This window comes from Bufo bufo, chromosome 2 (genome assembly GCF_905171765.1).
Source record: "Bufo bufo chromosome 2, aBufBuf1.1, whole genome shotgun sequence".
Classification (NCBI taxonomy): domain Eukaryota; kingdom Metazoa; phylum Chordata; class Amphibia; order Anura; family Bufonidae; genus Bufo; species Bufo bufo.
Window position 1 is genome coordinate 468,202,472 of NC_053390.1, and position 17,735 is coordinate 468,220,206.

Consider the following 17,735-nt stretch of genomic DNA (forward strand, 5'->3'; position numbering starts at 1 on the left):
CCCCGCACCACCCGCCGGCATCAAATCGTGCAGGGGTGCAGGGGGGTGTGAAAAATATTGATTTTAGGCACTGTAAAGTTTCTGATCCGCGGGGATCAGAAACTGCAAAAAGCGCAGCAAACCGCAGGTCTGAATTGACCTGCGGTTTGCTGCGATCGCCGACACGGGGGGGTCACATGACCCCCCCTGGCGTTGTGACAGGATGCCGGCTGAATGATTTCAGCCGGCATCCTGTTCAGATTAACCCCTGGGGCGCCGGAATGCCTATTTAAAGTTAGGACATACCGGTACGTCCTTGGTCCTTAAGGACTCGGGAAATAGGGCGTACCGGTACGTCCTATGTCCTTAAGGGGTTAAGGACCAGGCCATTTTTTGCAATTCTGACCAGTGTCACTTTATGTGTGAATAACTTTAAAACGCTTTTACTTATCCAGGCCATTCTGAGATTGTTTTTTCGTCACATATTGTATGTCATGACACTGGTAAAATGGAGTAAAAAAAAATCATTTTTATTTATAAAAAAATACCACATTTACCGAAAATGTGGAAAAATTTGCAAATTTCCGAGTTTCAATTTCTCTACTTCTATAATACATAGTAATACCTCCAAAAATAGTTATTAATTTACCTTCCCCATATGTTTACTTCATATTTGGATCATTTTGGGAATGACATTTTATTTTTTGGGGACGTTACAAGGCTTAGAAGTTTAGAAGCAAATCTTAAAATTTTTCAGAAAATTTCCAAAACCCACTTTTTAAGGACCAGTTCAGGTCTGAAGTTACTTTGTGAGGCTTACATAACAGAAACCACCCAAACATGACCCCATTTTAGAAACTACACCCCTCAAAGTATTAAAAACTGATTTTATAAACGTTGTTAACCCTTTAGGTGTTCCACAAGAATTATTAGAAAATGGAGATTAAATTTCAGAATTTCCCTTTTTTGGCAGATTTTCCATTTTAATCATAATCAAGGATTAACAGCCAAACTAAACTCAATATTTATTGCCCTGATGCTGTAGTTTACAGAAACACCCCATATGTGGTCGTAAACTGCTGTACAGACACACGGCAGGGCGCAAAAGGAAAGGAACATCATATGGTTTTTGGAGGGCAGATTTCACTGGGATAATTTTAACTTGCCATGTCACCCCTAGAGTAGAAACTCCAAAAAAGTGACCCCATTTTGGAAACTATGGGATAAGGTTGCAGTTCTGTTGGTACTATTTTAGGGTAAAGATGATTTTTGGTTGCTCTATATTACACTTTTTGTGAGGCAAGGTAAAAAAAAAAAGCTGTTTTGGCACAGTTTTTATTTTTTGCTATTTACAACATTCATCTGACAGGTTAGATCATGAGCTATTTTTATAGAGCAGGTTGTTACGGACGCGACAATACCAAATATGACTACTTTTTTGTTGTTGTTTGTTTCAGTTTTATATAATAAAGCATTTTTGAAAAAAATAAATTTTTAGTGTCTCCATATTCTGAAAGTCATAGTTTTTTAATTTTTAAATGTCTTATGTAGGGGCTATTTTTTTTTGGTATGATATGACGGTTTGATTGGTACTATTTTAGGGTGCATATGACTTTTTGATCGCTTGGTATTACACTTTTTGTGATGTAAGGTGACAAAAAAATTGCTTTGTTGACACCGTTTTATTTTTATTTTTTTCCGGTTGCGGTTTTCACCTGAGGGGTTAGGTCATGTGATATTTTTACAGAGAAGGTTTTTACGGACGCGGCGATACCTAATTTTTTTTATTTACACTAATATATTTTTGAAACAAAAACAAAAATAATATTTTATAGGTGATTGTCCTATGTAGGGGCTAATTTTTTTGAAGGATGAGGTGATGGTTAGATTGGTACTATTTTGGGGGGCATACGCCTTTTTGATCACTTAGTGTTGCACTTTTAGTGATGTAAGGTGACAAAAATGGCTTTTTTTGACACAGTTTTCTTTTTTTTTATGGTGTCTGTCGGACGGGGTGGATCATGTGATATATTTATAGAGCCAGCCGTTATGGACGCGGCAATATCTAATATGTGTTTTTTTTATTTATTTTTTATTATAAAATTAGGGAAAGGGGCGTTTGTTCTTTTTTTTATTTGAAACTTTATTTTTTTTATTGAAAACACTTTTGTTTACTTTATTTCTGTCCCACTCTGGGACTTCAACTTTTGGGAGTCTGATGCCCTCTGCAATGCATTACAATACATCTGTATTGTAATGCATTGACTGTCAGTGTATGACACTGAGTCATACACTAACAGGTTGCCTAGGAGACCCAGCCTGAGGCTGGATCTCCTCGGCTCCCGTAGAAGGCAGGTCCCGATGCCGTGCAAGGCATTGGGCAGCCTCTGCACCGCATCGGGCTGTCTTCTCACCCATTGGGTCCCTGCCACAGCAGCGCGGGGACTCGATGGGCTCCCTCAACCACAAACAATTTCTATGTCGCGGTCAGCGTGGACCGCGGCATAGAAGGGGTTAATACACAGCAATCACCGATTCGGGGTGTCACAGGATCCCCCTCGGCATTGTCACAGGGTGCCTGCGGAATGATTTCAGCAGGCACCCCGTTCCGATCACCGCCCGCCACACGGCGGTGATCGGAAACACACAGGGCGTACAGGTACAGGTACGCCCTGTGTCCTTAAGAGGTTAAGCTAGAGGGAATTTTAGAGGGGCTTCTTTTAGAAAGCTGAACATGAAGAGGAACTTCATCTTTCAGCATGACAACGACCCAAAGCATACCGTATTTTTCGCACCATAAGACGCACTTTTTCTCCCCCCAAAATGGGGGGAAAATTCCCCTGCGTCTTATGGGGCGAATGCTGACAGTTTTACATCACAGGCTGTGATGTACGAGCGAGCGGGGAGGGACTGAGAGGAGGAGCTGGGGGCCGGCAATAGCGGCGGGGCGGTGCAGTCACTGTACTATAGCCCCGCCGCTCCAGTGCTGCACTATTCAAATATAAAATGTCTTTATATGGAGCGGCGGGGGGGGGGGGGGATCTGTGGATGACAGTTTTATGGGGAACATCCGTGGATGGCACAGTTAAGGGGTGGGGGGGTCTGTGGATGGCACTGTTATGGGCTGGGGGGGTCTGTGGATGACACTGTTATGGGGTGGGGGGTCTGTGGATGGCACATATATAACAGTGCCACCCACATATCCCCCTGTAACAGTGCAAGCCACAGATCCCCCCTAACAGTGTCCATCACAGATCCCCCCATAACAGTGTCCGTCATGCACAGATCCCCCATAACAGTGTCCGTCATCCACAGATCCCCCATAACAGTGTCCGTCAACCACAGATCCACCCATAACAGTGTCCATCATACACAGATCCCCCCCATAACAGTGTCCATCATCCACAGATCCCCCCATAACAGTGTCCGTCATCCACAGATCCCCATAACAGTGTCCGTCATCCACAGATCCCCCATAACAGTCCGTCATCCACAGATACCCCCATAATAGTGTCCTTCACAGATCCCCAGTAATAGTGCCATCCACAGACCACCATTGGTTCCAAACCCACCAAAAGCACACCTTTTGGTTAAAAATATATTTTTTCTTATTTTCCTCTCCAAAAACCTAGGTGCGTCTTATGGGCCGGTGCGTCTTATAGGGCGAAAAATACGGTACATCCAAATCAACAAAGGAGTGGCTTCACCAGAAGATTCAAGTTTTGGAATGGCCCAGCCAAAGCCCAGACCTGATTGGAAATCTGTGGGGTGATCTGAAGAGAGCAGTGCACAGGAGATGCCCTTACAATCTGACAGATTTGGAGTGTTTTTGCAAAGAAGAGTGGGCAAATCTTGCCAAGTCAAAATGTGCCATGCTGATAGACTCATACCTAAAAAGACTGAGTGCTGTAATAAAATCAAAAGGTGCTTCAACAAAGTATTAGTTTAAGGGTGTGCACACTTATGCAACCATATAATTTTATATTTATATTTTTTCTTCCCTCTATCTAAAAGATTTCAGTTTGTTTTTCAATTGAGTTGTAGAGTTTATAGGTCACATTAAAGGTGGAAAAAGTTCTGAAATTATTTATCTTTGTCTTATTTTTTTACATCACAGAAACCTGACATTTTAACAAGGGTGTGTAGACTTTTTATATCCACTGTATGTTGTATACTGACAGAGATGTGTCATCATTGAGATGTAGCACAATGACTGTAACAGCGCAGAACATTGGTGCAACCAATTGAAACAACATCATAATAAAATAAAAAATGGAACCAAAAAATAAGAAAATGGAAAACTGCAGGTAACAGGTTAGATAGAGCTAACCTATATCTAAGCAGCAAATATTACAGGGTGTGCAGGTGGCAGAAGTCTGCCATTTGCACAGAACAGGCCACAGAGAGTAGCTCATCAAAGAAACCTGAACAATTAAACTAAATAAAGGGCTAATAGCCACAATAGTATATAAGGGTTCTCCATTATAGTATTGCCCCTACTCAGCAATAACTGACATCCCTCCTAGGTGCAGGCACAGGCAGTTACATAAGCACTCAGTTACATAGGTTTCCTATATGAAGAGGTCTGCAAATCAAGTAGCAATTAAAAAGAGGAGGAAAGGGGTGAAATGGAAGAAGAGAGCACATGAGGGAGAGAATGAGCCAGGAGGATAAGGCAGCAGCAGGTCAATAAGATTGACTTCTAGTTAGAGCAAACATAATGGCATTGGGGGTACACTCATCTTGGTGCTCCTGACTGGTCTCTCCCTGCCGTCAATCCACGCTTTCGCTTCAGATGGTGTAGTAAAGAATCTTGATGTCTCGCCTTCAACCACCCTCCTCTTTTTTTTAGTTCAGGGAAAACCATAATGTTAGTATTTTCAAAACAAAGCTCTTGCTTGCAGCAAGCTAGTTGCAAAACATGATCCTAATATCACGGTCGGCGTGGCTATCACATACGTGACACAGAGGGAGGGAACGAGGAAGGCCCTGCCCAAGTGAGAGGGAAGATGGTGACCCCTGACTCACCTGGCGGCTGGCACCTGGCTGCCCTGACGTCCCTAGACGGGTTCCTCACCCGTACGCCGATCACGTGCCTAAAGCCCTGGCTTTCCCTGAGCTGAGCCCCAGGTAGTGAACAGGGCGATGGGAACACTAGTCCGCACCACTAACTCTAAGGGAAAACACCAAGGGGAGGACAGACAACACAGACTCAACATATATTCCCAGGTGGGCGACAACAGGAGACAACAATAAGCCCAACAGGGATCCGGAGGGTAGCACTCAGGAACGACAACCAGGATTAACCACTCCAGTGGGTCAGTATAGATGTCCAGGCAGGAAGCTCTATAACTGGCAACTAGAGAAGTGTGAGGGGAGAATATAAGGAGGTAGGGAGTGGCAGACAAGAAACAGCTGAGGAGGAGAAGCTACGGATCCCTGAGAGAGACAAAAAGGATAGCAAGGCAAACACAGAAAACAATCACTAAGAAACAACGTGATCTTTAGATATAGAGCGCGCAGCCACCCGCTGCGACTTCCTGACCCCGGGTATAACGGAGTCAGACGTGGCTCTTGATACCCTCGTGACAGTACCCCCCCTTTCACGAGGGGCCTCCGGACACTCAGGACCAGGTCTCTCCGGATGAGAGGCATGGAAAGTCTGAATTAACCTGTTGGCGTTTACCTCTGACGCTGGAACCCACATTCTTTCCTCGGGACCGTAACCCCTCCAATGCACCAGATACTGAAGAGAGCGGCGGACCCGACGAGAATCAACAATTCTGGCTATTTGAAACTCCAGATTACCAGCCATAATGACAGGAGGAGGTGGCAGCGGCGATGGTTCTAGAGGTGGAACATACTTCTTGAGTAACGATTTATGGAAGACGTTATGGATCTTAAAAGTCTGAGGTAGCTCCAGGCGAAAAGCCACAGGGTTAATGACGGCTACTATTTTATAGGGACCAATGAACCTAGGACCCAGTTTCCAAGAAGGAACCTTCAACTTAATATTCCTAGTAGACAACCACACATTCACTCCTAGGTCCGGACCTGGCGACCGTTTCTTATCGGCCATGCATTTATATTTACCACTCATCTTTTTCAAGTTAACTTGCACCTTCTGCCATACCGATGAAAGAGATGAAGAAAACCTTTCCTCTTCGGGAACCCCAGAAGACCCCCCCTCTTTGAAAGTACAAAATTGGGGATGAAAACCGTATGCACCAAGGAATGGTGACTTGCCAGTGGACTCCTGATAATGATTATTTATGGCAAACTCAGCTAACGGTAAATATGATGACCACAACTCTTGGTTTTCAGACACAAAACACCTTAAATATGTTTCTAGGTTTTGGTTGGTACGCTCAGTCTGTCCATTCGACTGAGGATGGAAAGCTGAGGAAAAGGACAAGTGAACCCCCAAACGGGAACAAAAAGCTTTCCAAAACTTAGAAATAAACTGGGTTCCCCGATCCGAAACAACATCGGAAGGGACCCCGTGAAGCTTCACGATTTCACTGATAAACACCTGAGCGAGAGTTTTAGCATTAGGAAGTGCGGGTAGCGCAATAAAGTGTACAATTTTGCTAAACCTGTCTACTACTACCAAGATAACTGTTTTACCCGCCGACAACGGTAAGTCAGTGATGAAATCCATTGACAGATGTTTCCATGGCCTATTGGGGATGAAAAGTGGCAATAAAGACCCTGCTGGACGTGTATGAGAGACTTTCGCGCGTGCACAAGTAGAACAAGTAGACACGAAATCCATTACATCCTGACGCAACCTTGGCCACCAAAAACGACGAGATAAAAGCTCCAAGGTTGCTTTACTACCCGGGTGTCCAGCAAGTGCCGAATTATGATGTTCTTTTAATAATTCAAGACGCAGGTTTAACGGTACAAACAATTTCTCTGAGGGGCAAGAGGCCGGGGCGTCCCCCTGAGCCTCTAACACCTTTCCCTCTAGAACAGAGTGTACAGCAGAGACAACCACTCCTCTTTGTAAAATAGGTACCGGATCACAAACATTACCCCCTCCAGGGAAACTACGAGATAATGCGTCTGCCTTGGTATTTTTTGCCCCAGGACGATAGGTGATTACAAAGTTAAATCTGGTAAAGAATAGCGACCACCTAGCTTGTCTAGGGGTGAGACGCTTAGCCGATTCTAGGTACAGAAGGTTCTTGTGATCCGTAATCACCGTGACGGGGTGGATTGCTCCCTCTAAGAAGTGACGCCACTCTTCAAGCGCCAGTTTAATCGCCAACAGTTCCCTATTTCCAATATCATAATTCTTCTCCGCAGAAGATAATTTTTTGGAAAAGAAAGCGCAAGGACGCCATTTGCCAGGAGACGGACCCTGAGACAATACAGCTCCCACTCCCACCTCTGACGCATCTACCTCGACAATAAAAGGCTGGGAGACATCAGGTTGAATTAGAACAGGTGCCGAGGTAAACCTCTCCTTTAGAGAGGAAAATGCATCTTTAGCGGCGTCAGACCATTTGGAAAAATCCGTCCCCTTCCTAGTCATGTCGGTAAGGGGTTTAACGATCACTGAATAATTTTTAATGAACTTTCTATAGAAATTAGCGAAACCCAAAAACCGTTGTAGGGCTTTAAGGTTCTCAGGAAGATCCCAATCTAAAATTGCCTGGACCTTCCCAGGATCCATGCGGAAACCTGAAGCAGATAATAGATATCCCAGGAACTGTAATTCCTGAACAGCGAAGACACATTTTTCAATTTTCGCATATAATTTATTCGTCCGTAGGACCTGCAGTACTTGCCTGACATGCACCTCATGTGTTTTCAGATCAGCCGAATAAATTAAGATATCATCTAGGTATATGACTACAAACCTGCCGATGAGATGACTAAAAATATCATTAACGAAATGTTGGAAGACAGCAGGGGCATTGGTCAGACCGAAAGGCATAACTAGATTTGCATAATGCCCCTCAGGGGTGTTAAAAGCTGTCTTCCACTCATCCCCTTCCTTGATACGAATCAGATTGTAGGCCCCCCTAAGATCAAGTTTGGAGAACCACTTAGCACCCGCAATCTGATTAAAAAGGTCAGGAATGAGAGGAAGAGGGTATGGGTCACGGATGGTTATCTGGTTTAACTCACGGAAATCTAAGCAAGGACGCAGGCCCCCATCTTTCTTTTTAACAAAGAAAAACCCTGCAGCCACGGGTGAAGAAGAGGGTCTGATGTGTCCCTTAGCCAGACTCTCGGAGATATAATCTTTCATGGCTTGTCTCTCGGGACCCGAAAGATTATACAACCTGGACTTGGGTAATTTTGCCCCGGGAATCAGGTTAACCGGGCAATCATAAGGACGATGAGGTGGTAGTTTCTGACAACCCTTTTCAGAAAAAACGTCCTCAAAGTCCGAAATAAATGTAGGTAGGGAAGCTATGGAGGCGATTAAGCAATTGTTATTTAAGCAATTCTCTCTGCAATGCTCACTCCACTCCAATATCTCCCTGGCCTGCCAATCCACCACTGGATTGTGCGCTACCAACCAGGGAAGACCCAATACCACCGGAGAGGGAAGGCCCTCCAGAACGTAACATGAAAGACACTCATTATGGTGGTCCCCTACCCGAAGGTGTAAATTACGAACAATGTGGGTGAGGTTTCTCTGAGACAGAGGAGCAGAATCTATAGCGAATACGGGAATAGGTCTCTGCAGCGTACAGAGAGACAAACCCATAGTGCGGGCAAAATGGGCATCAATCAAGTTTACCCCTGCTCCACTGTCTAGAAAAACAGAAATAGACTCCGTCTTAACACCAAAAACAATGACCGCTGGTAACACAAATTAAGATGTTCGTATGGAGGAAACGTATACCCCCCGGCTGACATCCTCCGCACAGCCCGGGGTTAGTAGTTTTCCGACGGTCTTTTGTTTTTGAGAAAGGAGGGACAGACATTAATGAAATGACCCCTCCCCCCACAGAAAAAACAAGCCCCCCCCCTACGGCGAACCTCGGGAGGACGGACCTGACGAGAAGTTCCGCCTAGCTGCATAGGCTCATCTAAGTCAGTACAGGCTGACTGTTGCTTGGGAGAGGTAACCAATTGCTCCGGAATTTTCGATCTCTCCCTAAGACGTCTATCTATTCTGATAGAGAGGGACATAACAGCATCAAGGGAAAGGGGGGTCTCATACAGCGCCAGTGCATCCTTAAACCTTTCAGATAACCCAGAGCAGAACTGACTCCTGAGAGCCGGGTCGTTCCACTGAGTATCCGTAGCCCACCTACGGAACTCTGAGCAATATTCCTCTGCTGACCGATCTCCCTGTAGGAGTCTCCGTAACTTCGACTCAGCCAGGGCGACTCGGTCAGGGTCATCATATATGAGACCCAAAGCCCCAAAAAATCCCTCCACTGACCGAAGAGCCTGAGAACCAGGGGGTAACGAGAACGCCCAGGATTGCGGATCCCCTGAAGCAGGGAAATGACAATCCCTACCCGCTGTTCTTCATGACCTGAGGAGTAAGGGCGCAACTTAAAATATAATTTGCAGGCCTCACGGAACGTCGCAAATTTGTCCCTTCCCCCAGAAAATCTGTCGGGAAGAGCAACCTTGGGTTCAGTGACAACCTGGTTACCCATAGCAACCGCTGGGGGTGCGGTCTGCTGCATTTGCTGCTGTTGTTGGAGAACAGACGCCTTCAATCCTGCCACCTCCAAAGACAGGCTTTGAAGCTGTTCTGCCAAGGCATCAATAGGATCCATATTGGATTCTAAGTAGAGAGAGAAAAAAAAAAAACAACAAACAAAAAATTATATAAATTTATTTATTTATTTTATTTTTTTTTCTCAAAAAGTAAGGGCCAGTTATAATATCACGGTCGGCGTGACTATCACATACGTGACACAGAGGGAGGGAACGAGGAAGGCCCTGCCCAAGTGAGAGGGAAGATGGTGACCCCTGACTCACCTGGCGGCTGGCACCTGGCTGCCCTGACGTCCCTAGACGGGTTCCTCACCCGTACGCCGATCACGTGCCTAAAGCCCTGGCTTTCCCTGAGCTGAGCCCTAGGTAGTGAACAGGGCGATGGGAACACTAGTCCGCACCACTAACTCTAAGGGAAAACACCAAGGGGAGGACAGACAACACAGACTCAACATATATTCCCAGGTGGGCGACAACAGGAGACAACAATAAGCCCAACAGGGATCCGGAGGGTAGCACTCAGGAACGACAACCAGGATTAACCACTCCAGTGGGTCAGTATAGATGTCCAGGCAGGAAGCTCTATAACTGGCAACTAGAGAAGTGTGAGGGGAGAATATAAGGAGGTAGGGAGTGGCAGACAAGAAACAGCTGAGGAGGAGAAGCTACGGATCCCTGAGAGAGACAAAAAGGATAGCAAGGCAAACACAGAAAACAATCACTAAGAAACAACGTGATCTTTAGATATAGAGCGCGCAGCCACCCGCTGCGACTTCCTGACCCCGGGTATAACGGAGTCAGACGTGGCTCTTGATACCCTCGTGACACCTAATCTATGGAGTTGAGAAGAATAGGCTGTGCGGCGCCTTTTGTTGGCGGGAAAAATGTATGCTCATTCTATTGCGAACATGAAAGAGAAGTTCGCCACTGGGAAAGTGGATTTAATCCAATTGATCACAAACTCACAGGGATTACTCTCTGGTAGACCAATAATCCGCAAATTATTACGCCTAAGGCGGTTCTCATAATCATCTAACTTTTGCTGCCAAATGACTGCCTTCTTCTCCAGGGTGTTGAGCTGTGCGGAGAAAGGGTTAGCAAGGTCTTCCAATGTAGAGATATGATTCTCTGTTTCCTTGACCCGATCCTTCAAATTGTCTTGTCTTAACAGACCGAGATCCACCTTGACCTCCTCCATCTTACTCGATGCTCTGCACACAGAAATAGCCTAAAGAAGCTGAGCAGTGACTTGCTTCAGTGTAGGTTCAGCTTCATGGCTCAATTCTCCCGCCATGTGATCCGCAGCCGCTGACAGGAAGAGCTGTTTACAGGAGTCTCCACCATCTTGGGCTTCCGAGCGAGCAAACTCCCTAATTTGGCCGTGGTCAGCTCTTTATTCCGAGTCATGCACCGTCCTCGGGATCTGCTCGACTTTCTGCCTCTAGGTTGGCGAAGTTTGGCAGCTGTTAACATTCAGGATAATAGGAGTTGAGGTTCTTTATAGCGGAGCTCACTCATGCATGTCTGCTCATAGTCGCAGCTAGCCACACCACCATAGGAGGGATTATTATTATTGGGGGGTCATTATGTTTTGCTTTATTACTACTAGGAGACTATAGGGAACATTATTACTACTGGGGGTACCATGGGTGTCATTACTACTACTGGGGGCATTATTACTTCTGGAACAGAATGGAGGGCATTATTACTATTGGGGCACTATAGGGGTACAATCACTACTACGGGCACCCTGGGAGAAAATTATTACTATTGGTGGGACTTTTGGAAGCACTATTATTGTTGGGGCACCCTGGTACAGTTTCAGCTTAGCACAATTATTTTTGGGGGACACTATGTTTACGGCACATGCTCTCAGGGGCACTATTAGCTGGATGCAATTATATTTGAGGGCACATTGTGGCAATAACTAGTGTGGTACTAGTATTTTCAGGGGAGTATTGTGGAGTACAGCAGGCACAGTATTGAAGGTAGCAAGATGGGGTGTTCAGAAGGTGGGAGGAGGATGGAAAACTAAGAACCTAAGAACCTTGACCTTTGTGTCAAACTCTGCAGACATGGCTGAAAAATAATCATGGTGGTCTGGCCTGAATGGAGAAAACGAGGAAGGAGAACATCTATATTAAAGGAGACAACACTGGATGTGAGAGGTATCTAGTGCTGTATGCTCCTGTATGTTTGGTAGCGGAGAATGTAATTTAAATAGTAATAGTCACATCTGGTGTGGTGTGTCATTTTCATGGAAGATTAGTGCTGTGTGCTGCATGCTGCACTATTCTTTCTGTCAAATCTGAAGGAACTGTTGCCATAGTCTTAGAACAGAGCTTGTGACAGTGGCGTGAGAATAGCTTTATTTTGTTAACATTTATCACTGTTCGATTCCTTGGGGGTACTTGGTTAAAACCTCATTAGGGGGTACTTGGCATGAAAAGGTTGAGAACTATTTTTTCATAGGGTTTGTACAAATGCATATATACATAAACTAGCCAGTTTTAAAACTGTTATGTGTAATATACAATGGAGGACAACTAGTGCATTGAATTCTAAACAGATTAACCTGCATAAAAGAAGCAAGGATGTACCAGGGAATGCTGCGACCAATTACTGACCAAAGCCAGTAAGTACAGCATATTGCCTCTAAGGCAAATGATTGCTTGGCTGGAATATAACAAAGACCTGTTAGGAAGAGGTTATTGAACAGGTGAGTAATGTATTTTTATTACATTTTCTGCTGCCTTTTTTGTATTCTTGGCCAAACCTTTTAAGTTCTGTCCCTTTTTAGTATAGGTAATGTATATGCTCTAAGATTGTCTAAGGCCTCTTTCACACTTGCGTTGTCCGGATCCGGCGTGTACTCCACTTGCCGGAATTACACTCCGGATCCGGAAAAACGCAAGTGTACTGAAAGCATTTGAAGACGGAACCGTCTTCCAAATGCTTTCAGTGTTACTATGGCACCCAGGACGCTATTAAAGTCCTGGTTGCCATAGTAGGAGCGGGGAGCGGGGGAGCGGTATACTTACAGTCCGTGCGGCTCCCGGGGCGCTCCAGAATGACGTCAGAGCGCCCCATGCGCATGGATGACGTGATCCATGCGATCACGTGATCCATGCGCTTGGGGCGCTCTGACGTCACTCTGGAGCGCCCGGGGAGCCGCACGGACGGTAAGTACACTGCTCCCCCGCTCCCCGCTACACTTACCATGGCTGTCAGGAGTTTAGCGTCCCGGCAGCCATGGTAACCACTCTGAAAAAGCTAAATGTCGGCTCCGGCAATGCGCCGAAACGACGTTTAGCTTAAGGCCGGATCCGGATCAATGCCTTCCAATGGGCATTAATTCCGGATCCGGCCTTGCGGCAAGTGTTCCGGATTTTTGGCCGGAGCAAAAAGCGCAGCATGCTGCGGTATTTTCTCCGGCCAACAAACGTTCCGTACCGGAACTGAAGACATCCTGATGCATCCTGAACGGATTACTCTCCATTCAGAATGCATTAGGATAATCCTGATCAGGATTCTTCCGGCATAGAGCCCCGACGACGGAACTCTATGCCGGAAGAAAAGAACGCAGGTGTGAAAGAGCCCTTAGAGTTTTTTTTCCCTATGTAGGAGAGATTTCCCAGATTCCTAGCAGAATTAAATTCTGGATACCTAAAAATACCACTAATGGGAGCTTACTGCATACATAGTGTAGCAATATAATAACATATGCAACAAGCTGACCCTAGTAATAGCTGTACACTGGGAATCTGACCGCTGAGATCCCCAGATATTGTGAGTATGGAGAGAATCCAAGTCCTCTTCCTGAATAGAGGCATAGTGCATATATCATTCCACCAGTTTACTCACTTATATGGGCTGGTACAGACAGCGCTCCATCAGTACCAAAGAAGTGAAGGAAATGGTGAACCAACATGCGCACTATAACTACCGCTCTATTCAGAGACAAGATGCAGTGACCCTCCTTTCTTAGGATTGCTGGAGGTCCAGCCATTGGGACCTGTGACTAGGGGATAAATACTTTTTGTGGGATAACCCATTTAATTACAAGGCTATATGAAGGGAAGTGGATTTGGATCGTTGTGTCAGGAAAATAGAGCACAAACCCCTGAAAAGATATAATATCCAATAAAACCGAACAGACTTTTCTATATACAATATTTTCAGTACATAAAACAGTACCAGTAGTATACTGTCATGTTTATGCAGAGGTGAACAGGTGTTGAATGGCAGACTGGCAGTATACCATATATGAGGGGCACTTTGTTGGTACTATTAATTACACGGGCAGTCTGCTCATATACTACTTATAGTGATAGCTCTGTGGTACCAACAAAGTGCCCCTACTATACTATAGTTAACACTTGCTTCATCAGCTGATTGCGAAACATCCTTGAGGTTCACACATTTTTTGTGGTGTTTTTCCCTACCTTTAAATTTTTTAAAATGTTTATTGCACATGTTTTGTGCATGAAAAATGCCAGTTCCAGATGTTAGCTGAAAGTCTATGGGAAATATAAAACACAGGACAGACAACATTTTATTTAATTTTTTTGCTAGTGGCATTTTTTCATTTTGGGTGTGTTTAATTTCTTTTCTTTTCTGTTTTTTTTTTTTTTTCATTAACACAGCATGTTAAAGGAATAGATTTTGTTTTGGTGTTTTTCCATCCCCTTCTCTATAAGGAAAGAAATTACTGCAAAAACACAATTTACAAAAATTCCATGAAGACACATGCGTCATAAAAAAAAGACATGCAAATTAGTGTGTGAGCAGGGGCCCAATAGTCTCAATTATAAAAATGTTTACCTCCAAATTCTCCTTCTCCAATCTTCTCTCCGAATGTCAGGAGCTGAACATTGAGCAACCACCCAGCTGAAAAAAGAGTAAGTTTGACAATTTGTGACTTCAATGGATCAGTGGTCCGCATTTGCGGTAAAGAATAGCACATGTTCTATCTTTTGCAGAACAGACATACAGATGCAGAAAGCACACCCCAGTTTAAGAACAGGGTGCAGACAGATACAGTTTTTTTCTACAATACAATTCAATGGTAACACCCTGTTACCTTTTTATAATATTTAAAAAATAAAACAGTATTTTTCAAAATGATGCATCAGTGCAGTATGAATAAACATTCTGCTGGCAATGTAACAGTCCAAGTCAAATAAGGTAACTTTTTTAAAATTTTAATTTTCCTTCGGTTCTTTGTATGACTCCTACTTGTATGGAATGCTAAATGATTATTAATAACAGCAAACAATGTAGATTTGCTGCCACTGATTCACAAGCAGCAAATCCACATGTTTTATAGTATCAGCAAAGAGGATGAGATTTTAAGATTTTAAGTTTTTTAAGTGGTTTAAATCTACAGCATGTCACTTTTCGCTGAGGATTTCCACAGCGGAATTCATCCTTTGCAACATAGTGGGTGAAATCCACTGCAAATCTGCAACAGGATCTGCAACAAATCCATGAGTACATCCATGTACATGTGTAGTGGCCTGGAGCAGGGGTACTGTGAAGTCTGGACATTTGCCCCTGTTTCCCCTATGCAAAGTTATAAACTTCTTACTTTGTTTCACTTCAAAGAGTTAACTTGTACTGTTTAATACTGTGTAACTGCATTTTATATGTTGTGATATATATCCTTTTCATTTGCACTGTTTTGGGAGGCTCTGTGGAAAGGGTTAATGAAGAGACTTTTGGGACTTTGAATAAGGAACTGGTAATTTTCCACAGCTGTCATAGGGTATAAAGAAGAGCAACCTCTTGAATGTCTGGTTTTAGCTCTGTTGTTATATCTGGAAACGTGTTTTTGTCTGGAAAATCTGCTGTGTCATTGCCATTGGGTATCATTGAAGCTCTAATGTAAGTCTTTGCCAGACCGGAGTGGTAACTTTATAATTGTTTGTGCCAAGTTTCCCCATTCCACCCCTCCCACTAGAAGGTTCCTGTCTAGCTAGAAATGGTATATAAGGAAAGAGCATAGCCCCTAGTGTTCTGCAGTTAGAGACCAGTGCTTGTAGGGGAGACTCATGCCAGTCTGCATGAGTGACCAGAAGAAGACGTTGAGATGGGGACACTGAAGCACAGACGATAGATCACCAGCCTTGTGATCAAGGAGCCACCCAGACTACTGAGCCACAGACTGTGGCCTCCAGCCTTTGGCCAGGGTACCAGCCTTCTGAGAGAGAGATAGGAACAGCTAGCTCAAGCCTTTCCTCAGTATGAAACCTTTCTTTTGCCAGGGAGGAGACTGGAGAAGCCAGCCCTATGGCTCGCCTGTATTGTTTTTCACCTGATTTCCTCCAGTAAAGAAGCAGACTGGTTAACTGCAGACCCTGACTCTCTGGACTTATTTATCATTGGGGTGCACCACGCCATACCATACCTATTGGAGAGCAGCAACAAGTGGTGACACCTTGACAGTGTCCCACCTGGACACTCAAATGTGGACTCATTTAATAATATATTTTGGAATTGTACTATAAGGTTACATCCACACTGGATATAATTTGCATCAGAAAAATCTATCACTGATTATGTGCAGTGGTCGGATTTGGGGTGTCCCCAACGCTACGCTGGGCCCCCCGCCCAGTGTAGGGTTGTGGACACCCCAAATCCGACCACTGTACATAATCAGTGACAGATTTTTCTGATGCAAATTATATCCAGTGTGGATGTAACCTTATAGTACAATTCCAAAATATATTATTAAATGAGTCCACATATAAGTATCTGCGAGGGTTGTATGTTACTCCTGAGGTGTATGAATGACTGGATGGTGTGTATATAATACACAGAATAAGTGGGTTATATTGGAAATAAAGACAACAGTCTAGGAACAGAATAAAAGGGACGGAATACGGAGAAGGACATAAATCTCCAATTTCCAATAAGCAAAACTGTCACGCCTTGCCCTGTGAATGTGCAGAGATCTGTCAGACTGGCTCCACATGTCTGACTCCTCTCTTTGTTTTGGTTTGGGTCTGAGCTGGATCCACCTTCCCTCAGGTGTACTGGATTGATTGTTAGCGAGGCTATTTATTCCTCCTTTCCCCAGTGGCCTGTGTGGGTTATAGTTCATTTCTGTGAGCTTTGGATGTGTTGTGGATCGTCTGCTCAAGCTCAGCTCAAGATAAGTCCTCTCTGTTTCTTCCCTTCGTGTCTTTTATCTAGGCCTCTAGGGAGACGCTTGCTTCCTCCTGTTTGAAGAAGCAGGTTGCCTCTTCCCTTTTCCCTACTGCTCAGGGTTTTCCCAGGGTGTATAGGCTTAGGCACGAGGGCATGTGCATATCCACCAGTATAGGGAAAGCCTTAGGGATCGCTAGGAGGTGACCCTTTTCTCCCTAGCTTTTGGGCCTAGTCATTTGTTCTGTTTGTTTTCCCTGTGTTTGGTTATTTCCCTGCTCACCTACCTACCGTAATATTATAACCCGCCATAAAACTGTAATTTCCCTGCTGTTTGTGAAATGGAGGCTCTAGATGCTTTGGTTAATCGCATACAGGGATTATCGCTGGAGGTTGCTGACCTCCGCAGTTCTGTTGCACAGTGTCAGAATGCTCTAGCGTCTGGCGCCGTTGGAGGAAATCAGGTCTGCTTTGAGCCTAAAGTCGCTCTCCCTGATAGGTTCTCAGGGGGTGGTGATGACTTTAATCGGTTCAGGGAGTCCTGCAGGTTGTATTTTCGTCTGCGGTCAATATCTTCTGGTGACGAGAACCAAAGAGTGGGGATCATTATATCTCTGCTCAAAAGGGGATGCGCAGACCTGGGCTTTTTCTATGTCGACTGATTCACCATCCTTCCGGTCGGTGGATGAATTTTTCAGAGCCTTGGGCTTGATTTATGATGACCCAGGCCGGGTCTCTATGGCTGAATCTAAGAATCTAAGCTGCGCACTCCGTACTGCGGAGTCGTATTGTGCAGAATTTAGAAGATGGGCAACTGACTTGGGGTGGAATGATCCTGCACTCCGGAGTCAGTTTTGTCAGGGGCTATCAGAGGTTGAAAGATGACCTTGCTTTTCATGAATATCCCG

General features: G+C 44.7%; 1 protein-coding gene across 1 annotated transcript in view; it reads right to left on the reverse strand.

Annotated features, from left to right (window-relative positions):
• The window catches only part of MATK (megakaryocyte-associated tyrosine kinase), a 224,199-nt gene that overhangs the window by 93,951 nt on the left and 112,513 nt on the right, over window positions 1-17,735 (reverse strand). Inside the window, exon 5 of the mRNA XM_040419822.1 lies at window positions 14,503-14,568. Within this exon, the coding sequence (XP_040275756.1) occupies window positions 14,503-14,568 (66 nt within the window). The remainder of the gene's footprint in view (window positions 1-14,502; window positions 14,569-17,735) is intronic.